The sequence below is a fragment of the Rhinolophus hipposideros genome (genome assembly GCF_964194185.1).
Source record: "Rhinolophus hipposideros genome assembly, chromosome: 15".
In the NCBI taxonomy this organism is placed as follows: domain Eukaryota; kingdom Metazoa; phylum Chordata; class Mammalia; order Chiroptera; family Rhinolophidae; genus Rhinolophus; species Rhinolophus hipposideros.
In genome coordinates this window covers 23,433,135-23,441,910 of record NC_138061.1, presented here as the reverse complement: position 1 = coordinate 23,441,910, position 8,776 = coordinate 23,433,135, and the positions used below count along the sequence as shown (strand labels likewise).

At 61.5% G+C, this 8,776-nt stretch overlaps 1 protein-coding gene across 1 annotated transcript; it reads right to left on the bottom strand.

Moving 5' to 3' along the window:
- Positions 1 to 4,155: 4,155 nt before the first annotated feature.
- LBX1 (ladybird homeobox 1) lies at positions 4,156 to 7,359 on the bottom strand. Its single transcript, XM_081074108.1, has 2 exons — positions 6,432 to 7,359; positions 4,156 to 5,737 (listed from the first exon to the last, which is right to left on the bottom strand). The coding sequence occupies exons 1-2, from the start codon at positions 6,754 to 6,756 to the stop codon at positions 5,217 to 5,219; spliced, it is 846 nt and encodes a 281-aa protein (XP_080930234.1). The 5' UTR covers positions 6,757 to 7,359; the 3' UTR covers positions 4,156 to 5,216.
- Between the last annotated feature and the right edge of the window lie 1,417 nt (positions 7,360 to 8,776).

Below are 8,776 nucleotides of genomic sequence, written 5' to 3'. Positions count from 1 at the left end.
CGGGCGCCGCTGCCCCAGGCATGCCAACCTCTGCCTGGGACCTCCATTCATGCACATGCACTGTCTAGAGATGTACCCATTTCCCACACGTTCAACTCAACCACCGCTGTTGTATAAGCTAACCACCACCACCCGGCACACCCACAGTTCCCCTCCCACTCACACCACCTCCAAGCCAGCACGCACACTTCTCCACTTTACAACAGCAAACCTCCTACCTGCTGTCTCTCCTGACTCGGGTTTCTAGTCCCTTCTCCCACGTGCCTTTTTGTAGCCCCTGACCCTGTCAACTCTGGGCCCCTATCTAGTCACACCCTGTAGGGTACCTCCCAGGCTCCCTTATGCCCCTTCCCAGCTGTGTGTATTAGGGGAACATCTGTATTCTCAGCACAAACCGCTTTCTGGGCTCCAAGAAAGAGGGGTTGGCTGTTGGGGTAGAGAGCAAAGCCAAGGTGCTGCTGGGTTCCAGTGGCTGGGGACATGCAGGGCGGGCTGAGTGGACTTCCCTGAACCTGAAGGCTCAGAAGGGTGGGGAGGAGGGGGTCCCCGCAGCGACCGGCAGGGGCGGAGGGGAGGCGCGCGGCCCCAGCGCGTCCCTTTCAGGGGGGACTCATGCATCAAACTTCAATTTTCCGGACGATTGAATTAGTGATTTTTTTTCTCCTGAACTAAAATACACTTAAGTCTTTGGGATTAATTACCACGTTCTGGTCCCTCAGACTGGAGTATTACTTATCGGAGCTGCGTCTGACACCGGCCCGACACCTCGTAAAATAAGGAACTGTGCCTCCTGGCCTCACCCAGCGCCGCCCGCTGCCCCGGGGCTGGGGAAGGCGGAGCAGGGAAAGCGATCCAGCCAAATTGCGCTGTGGGGCCCATCACGTCGGCACGCTGTGGGGTCCCAGGCCGGGAGATCAGAAACTGCTGGAGTCAACTTGGTGAGCCGACCGAGGCCCCGAACCCAACTGGAAAGAGACAAAGCCGGGCCGCTTCCCCTGGGCAGCCGCCGGGAACCTTCCGAAAGCAGGTCTACAGGGAGGCCCGAGTTCTAGAGAACATGCTTGCAACGGCCCCAGGCGGTGAAGTGAGTCCGGGCAAAGGACGGGCGGCCCAGAGGGTCCCAAGCCTTAACGACCCTTACTCGAGAATGGGCGCAGGACCCACAGCCCCTCACACGATCCACCCACACTCACAAGCGGAGAATAACACGTAATGTACAATCCCCGGTCCCACCGAGCACACACAGACGGTGCATACACCAAACACAGCCAACCGCACCTCCGTCATGCCCGGCAGGCGCCCGCACAGAGGCTCGGGGCCGGCACTTGCATTCGAGGCCATTTCACATCTCAGGTCCCTGTGGTAGAGCCCCAGGCGCGGCCAAGACCATCCGAGCTCCCGGGCTGGCGCACGGGTAGCAGCTCCCGTCAGAGTCAGGAGAGCTGAGGAGAAGGTGGGATGGAGCCCAGAACCCCTGGATTCCAGCCCCTTGTTGCAGCCTACAGTCAAGCCCTCAGGCCTGCCCCAAGTCGCCGCTGCCTCCCTGCGCGATGGGGCCAGGAAATTAGCCAGCCCCACGCTGCGGTGCTTGGTCGGGCGGAGTCGGGCCGCAACAGCCACATGCGCTGTCGGCTGCGCTCTGGAAGGCCACCCATAGCCGGGCGGAGGCACGGAATCCAGCAGAGCCGAAGAGACTCGGCGGCTCGAATCCGCTCCCCAAAGTGTGGGGGACACAGCGCGCGGCGCGCTCTCCAGGGGCTTCTCAGCTCTGGCTCAACCCCGGGCTCCTGCGTGTGCTTCTCTCCCTTTCCGGCCAAAGACGCTCTGTCCTTCCTCCGCCGGCCCTTTTTTCTGGCCTATAGGAACAACGAATTCCTTCTCGTCTTTCAAGGCCTGGGTCCAATGCCACCTCCTCTGTGAAGCCCCCACCACCTGGAGCCCCAAACTGTTTCTCCGAGTTCTGCAAATGCACTTTCCCTGCCCCTGGGTCCAGGTCTACTATTAGCGTCGGGTCTCGTCCACTAGACTGGGAGCTCCTTGAGGGCAGGAACTGGATCGGATTCGTTTCCATTTCCCCAGCCCACAGCTCGGCCTGGGGCCCAGAAGACGCACAATAAACATTTGCTAAATTGAATGGATCTTTCCCTTTATTTTGTTAATCCTTATCCTTCCTTCTTTCTTTCCCTCCTTCCTTCCTCCCTCAGTTATTTTTTTATTTCTTGGTTATATTCAATTGTCATGTTTTTCAGGCTCATTAAATCCATTTAGAGACAAAAGAATAAAAGGCAGAAGGGGGAGGAAGGGGAGGAGGGAAGGGGGAGGGGAGAGGAGGGAGGGAGGCCGGAGAAGCAAACAAATAACCCGCTTTAACTAGACGGGCGGATAAATGGCCCCGTTTCTCCTCAGCCCCGATGCGCCTGCTTAGCTGCGCGCCCCGCGGGTGCCGCAGCTCGGGTGGGCTCAGCCCTGAGGCCGCAGCCCCCAGCCGGAAGGGACCCAGCAGGGCCAGGCCCCGGGCGGCGAAGCTAGGAGCGGCCGGAGGTGCCAGGGCCGTTTCATTGGGATTCATGGGCTTGTTGGGCGGGCGGCCTGGGGCTCCAGGCGCGGGGCGGGGGCCGGGCGGGGAGGGGGGGGTGTTGCGCACGGCGGGCGCAGATGCCCGGGTGACCGCCGTGCCGCGGTCCCTGCGCCGCCTTTGTGCCGGGGAGGCGCGCGCGGGGACCTAATCCATCAAATTGTCTACAAATTGTGAAGAAAATTCAAAAACCATATGGTCGCCAGCGCCGGCGCGCTCTGGGCTGCGGAGGGCCGTGGCCGCGCCCGCACCCGGAGCCGCGGGGGGCTGGGCCCGGCTATTGTCGCCTGTCAGCGGCCGCCCGGGTCCATTCGTCCCGGCCTTCATGGTCGGCGCTCCGAATTACAGACCCATCCATCCTAAGAAAGGGCGATTTATGTCGCCCGGGAGGAACCGGCCGCACGCCGGCCCGGCTGCCCGCCGCCTCGTTCCTTTTCGTTCTCTCCCCTCTCTTCTTTCCCCTCTTCCTGTTTTCTCCTCTCTCTCTCTCTCTCTCTCTCTCTCTCTCTCTCTCTCTCTCTCTCTCTCTCTCTCTCTCTCTCTCTTTCTCCCTCTCCCCCCCCCCTTTCTCTCCACTGTGACTTTCCACTTTCTCAGTCTGCTTTTGGAGTGTCTTTCTGTGCTCTTTTTCTGTTTTTCTGTCTCTCAGTTTCCTCCTGGACGCGTAGGTTCCTGACTCAGGCCCCGGGGCCCCATCGCCTTCCTGAGAACAGATGCGTATTTCTCACATCAATTTTGCGGAGAAAAGAGAGCTGAGCGGCCTGGAGGCGGGACCCTCCTCTGGTGACAGCAGCCACTCGCCAGCCCAGCGACAACAAAAGCCCAGGGAGAAACCCCCGCTCAGTCCGGAAAAGTGAAAGCAGCTTATATCCCTGTCCCTGCCCCTGGCCCCCTCATGGCGCAGGGACCCCAGAGAGTCCTTGGGAGATTGATATCTCTGCCCCTAGCCCCGTTCAGAGTCCAGAATTTGTGAATGTCACCAGAAATTCACCCCAAACTCAGACACTTCGGGCTCACATCTCCCCGTGCCCAGTCCAGCCTGCCCTTGGTGCCTTGGTGCCTTTTTCTCCCTCCCGAAGGGTGAGGCCCTCCTGCAGAACCGAAACTCGGGAGTCCTTAGGCTCCAGCCGGCTGTCCCGCTAAGCTATACCTGCCATATACCGGAGGCTGAGCCAGGTCCCAGGGAGCCCAGGATAATGCCTTTGGGTCCCGGGTGGGATGCACGAACCGTACCTCAAGTCCCCCTCCACACTTTGTCCCACACAAATTAATTTTGCACCCGTGGCGCCCCCACCATACGCACGCATTTGCGCCCAGCAGTGCACGCCTCACTTTTTACCCGGACCTGACGAAGCCGACTTCTCTCGCCATCCCCACCCTATTTGGAGACTGCCTCGTGTTTGTGGGCAAGAAGAGCCTCCTCCCACTACTACCTCCTCCCCTCTCATTCTCACCCCTGCCCTGAAACTCCTCCAAATCTCCAAGGCCAGGGCAGCCGGTGACTAGCAGCCGGGAGACACCGAACCTGCCACGGCTTCCCCGAATAGGGCCCACTCATTCAGACATGGTCACCGCCGCTTCTAGTAAAATGGCAAAGACTTTATTTATCGGAGAAAGAGGCCTTGGGTACAGTCCGGGGAGGAGAAGGCAGGGCAGGAGCAGGGAAGGGGCACGCGGGACCCACCCTCATTAGGCCAACCTTATCTGGCCAAGTCGAGCTAGGAGCAGGTCGTTGGAGACTGCAAGACAGACCCAGAGCTGTGGAGGAGGTGGGGTGAGGGCTTAGGTTGGCCTGTCAGTCTCTGTCACATGCAAAAAAATTCTAAAAAGAGTAAAAAATAATTCTAGGGCTTTGGGTTCCTTTTTCGTTGGTTGGTTAGATTCCCCCCCCCTTTGTCCCTAAGGCCCGGACCCCAGCAGTCAGTCCAAGAAAACCGAGAGAGGGTGGGGAGGAATCTTTAAAATAGCGTTAGGGGGTATTGGGCGGCAGAAATGGCATCGAAAACAGACTTCTCTCGCTAGGGGAAGAAGAGATCCTTTTGAAACTTGCAAGTCAGGACCCAGCTGCCCACTTCAGCCCCTTCCCACGCGGGGGGAAAAAGGCAGAAGGAAATAAAAGAAATCAACTGCAATAGGCCTAGGGAGGCGAGGAGGGAGAGGGCCGGTGCATTCGCCACATGCAGAGAAAAATCAAAACAATCGGGGCGGGCCCCCTCCTCCAGACCGTGGGGTTCAGTGTCCGTTACCCTCAATTCTGCCTCACTCTCAGCAAACCCGGCAGCCTAAGAGCTTTGAAAACATGAAAATCTCCGAGATTTTAAAAAATAAAAAAGAAGAAAGTCAGGCTGCAGTGGGAAGAACCCGCTATATAGGTTTAAATATTTATACAGAAGCCATACAGAATTGCACGGCTAGGGCTCCCGGGGCGGCGGAGGCCGCGCACGGCGGCCGGCCCGGCCGGCCAGCCCGGGTTTATTGCTTCGAGAGGGAAGAGGCGGCTACTGGGAGCCGAGTCCGGGCTAGGGACAGGGGAGAAGGCGGGAGTTGTAGAGGAGGTCCCAGCTCCCCTCGGCGGTTCGATCGGAAGGCGGTGGGCCTACGGGCTCCAGGGTCCCCGGGCAGCAGAAGATCCGGGTGCCGCTCAATCGTCCACGTCGATCTCTTCGTCTTCCTCGTCCTCCGAGCAGTCCTGGCTGCTGGCTGGCTGGTCCGTGAGCGGGGAGGCGGGGGAGAGCTGCAGGGGCCCAGCGCCCGGGGCCTGCGGGGCGCCTGGGGGAAGTGCCGGAGAGCCAGGCCTCGACTTGGCCCTGCCGCAGCCGCCGGCACCGCCGCCCGTGGCTTCCGAGTTCTGCTCCAGTTCGGCCAGCGCCACGATGTCCATTTGCCCGCTGGGGCCCAGTTTCTTGGCGGATTCCACGTCGGCCTTCATCTCCTCCAGGTCCCGCTTGAGCTTGGCCCGCCGATTCTGAAACCAGGTGATGACCTGAGCGTTGGTAAGCCCCAGCTGCTGCGCGATTTGGTCGCGATCAGCAGGGGACAGGTACTTCTGGTAGAGGAAGCGCTTCTCCAACTCGTAGATCTGGTGGTTGGTGAAGGCCGTGCGCGACTTTCGCCGCTTCTTTGGGGTCTGTCGCTGCCCAAAGATGGTCATCCCGTCGCGGCCTGTGAGGAAACCACAGTATAGGCTTGCGCCGGGGGAGAAGAGACCCCACCCTGGCTCTCAGTCACCTCACCCAGGCCCATCCGGCCTACGTTCTGCCCTTGTTTCCTCCTCAGATTTGATTCCACTTTCCGGACTAAAGCAAGCCCGTGCTATGGCAAGCCCCTGCCCCAGTATCTTGTATTCCGGAAGTCCCTAGGAAAATTTGTTTTGGTTTCTGACCCCCACCTAAGAGTTGGTTTGAAAAATTCAAGGTTGCTAGAGAGGAAGGGAGCCAGACGGGGACACCCTGACTTCGGTGTCAATGTTGGTACTCCACCTCTTCCCAATCACCCCAACTCTACCCTTACCCAAAAGTTCCCAGCAAAAGGCTCTCCATTTCCCACCCCAGGAACAGGGCTAAGAGTTTCCAGGCCACTGGGAACAGGAGGGAGCCAGGAAGGGCAGGCAGACTGCAGAGAGCTTGGGTTCCCGCCACCCCTCTCCAGTCCCCCTGGCCTATCCCGAGGTCCCTAGAAAATCGGCTTTGGGTCCCGTCCCACCCATGTCCACTCCCAGCGACAGCGGCTTGGGCTGGAGGGCCCTGACCGCCGGTGGGGGAGGAGGCGGACAGAGGCGCAGGGCACGAAGAGCGTTGGGCATGCGAAGCGGGGCTCTGGGTGCTTGGCGCAGGGGAACCCCAACGGCGGCACCTACCTTCGGCTGCCTGCAGGACGCTGACCTCCAGACCCTTAAAGGTCTTGCTGGCCAGCTCCTCCAGCGCACACAGCGGCGAGGTCTGCGAGAGCAGCGCGCGGCCCGCCAGGGGCAAGCCGCCCGGCGCGTGCTTGTCCGCGGCCGCCAGCAGGTGCGCCGCCCCGCACAGCGAGTAACTTCTCCGCACAGACGGCTTGTTGAGGATGTCCTCGATACTGAATGGCGTCAGCGGCTTGTTGGAGTTGGCGGGCGGTGGCAGGTGGTCCAGCGGGCTGCGCCGCCTCTCCTCCCCCGGCGCCGCCTTGCCGTCCTCCTTGGAAGTCATCTCGGCCTCGTTTGGGGGCCCGGCCGGGGCGGCTCGGGCCGCGGGGACCCAGCCCGCGGGCAGCTCGGGCGCCGGGCGGCGCGGGCGGGTGGCAGCTGCGGGCCGGAAGGAGGCCGCGCCGGGCAGGGCGCGGGCCGGGCGCAGGGCCGATTAGCGCAGCGGCAGAGGCGAGCAGAACCGCACGGGGCCCCGGGAGGAGGGCGCTGACGCGGGGTCGGCCGCCGCCGGGGCTTCCAGCAATCCGGGGCCCGAGCCGGGGCGCGCCGCGCGGGGCTCCAGTTTCGCCAGCCCCGGTGCTATTTAAAGGTGTCAGGTGGCTCCGCGGCGGCTCCTGGCCCCGGGTCCTGGCGGCGGCAGTTGGAAGAGCCGAAGCGAGGGCGCCGATCCCGTACTGCGAGGGGAGGCGGAGAGATGGGGCAATTGACTATTGCTAACAAGTTAGCCTTGATCGAGGAGTAATCAATTATCTGCAGCAGCACTTCTCTCTCTCTCTCTCTCTCTCTCTCTCTCTCTCTCTCTCTCTCTCTCTCTCTCTCTCTCCTCCCTTTCTCCTCTCTCTTCTCTCTCCTTTCTCCTCTCTCTTCTTTCTCTCTGTTCTTCCTCCTCCTGTTCTCTCTCTCCCTCCCTCTCCCTTCTCTGCTCCCCCCCGTCGTCTCTCTCCTTCTCTCTCCCTCTCCCTCTCTTTCACTCTCTGTCTGTCCAATGCAGGCGGCTCTAAGTTGGGAAGCTCATTAATTAGCGGGCCGGGGGTAGGAGGAGCCGGCTGGAATTAGCCTGCCTAATGCGCCTGTCAGTCCGGGCGCTGCGCCCCGCTCGGCCCGAGCTGTTTGTAAATTACATTAGCTGCGCCTTTATTGCACCCCAACCTCCGACGACTGAAAAGCCGCCGCCCCCACCCCAAACTGCGAGCCGCGATCCCGGCGCACCCGCCTCCCGTCGGCCTGGCTGCGATGGCAGCGCTGGTCCGCAAGTCTCAGGCTCTCCGACCAGGGATTTGGTGTCCGAGAAGGACGGCTAGAGCCAGCCGGGGAGGTACGCGGCCGCCCAGCGGGCCAGGTAAGACCAGGAGCTTGGGTGGGCCCCGCCGCCGCCCAGCGCGGACTTTGCCAAGCTGTGACCAAGGACCCTGCGCCCCTAACCCTAGATTCTCTTGCCCCTCACGCGCGGCCTTGGGCCATGCGCCTGGGGAAAGGATATCAGGAGGTCTGAACGGGTTCTGCAGCCCTGCGCGAGACGAAACGGAACACAGGAGTGGGGGACTCCACGGGTTGGGGAGGCAGCCAGAGGACTCAGCCTTCCCCAGCCGAGAGACGGAGGGGGGAGTCGGTGGTGACTCTAGGCACCTCTCCCCGGGCCTGAGCCCAAAGAGACAGCCTTACCTCCCCCGGCAATCTTGCACACTTACCTCGGGTCAAGGCTCTAGAGGCCGGCTAGGGCCACCGCCCGCCTGGGGACCAGCGTCCGACCGGCAGCCGGGCCGGGTGCAGGAGCTAACGGGGTCGGCTCCGGGCCTCCCCGCTGCGCTCTGCCGGGCCCCGGCCGGGGCCCCGCTGGCGGCCCCGCCCAGCCCAGCGCGGGGCTTGAGTGCACCGCCCGGCCGACTCCAGCTGTTCCGGATGCGGGGCGGGGGCCCGGAGGGGGCGGGCCGTGGCTGGGGCTTCGCTCTCAGGAACCCGCAGAGAGGACGGGGTTAGAGTCAGACTAGAGGCTGGGAACCCTATGGCCTGGACTCTACATCAGGGAAGCATTTGTGTGCATGGGCATTGGAATGTGTTTGTTTTTGAATATGTATATTTGTGTGTGGTTCTTCGTGTGTATATTTATGTAAACAGATGTGAACCTGTGGGTATTTAGGCATGTTTGATACCTTACCTACATCTTTCATTTCCCTGAGGCACCCAAGGGGGCTGTGCCCCCAGGCTCTTTTCTCTCTTGCTTGGCTCATCTGGTTTGTGTGGGGCCTCTGGCCCCACCACCCTAATTTTCCACCTCTGCCCCTGGAGAAAGGAGGGGAAGAAAA

Excerpts from the sequence above, each read along its gene's own strand:
- LBX1 (XM_081074108.1), bottom strand. The coding sequence starts at position 6,756 with ATGACTTCCAAGGAGGACGGCAAGGCGGCGCCGGGGGAGGAGAGGCGG. Across the intron at positions 5,738-6,431 it reads CGTCCTGCAGGCAGCCGAAG|GCCGCGACGGGATGACCATC; the intron begins GTAGGTGCCGCC and ends GTTTCCTCACAG.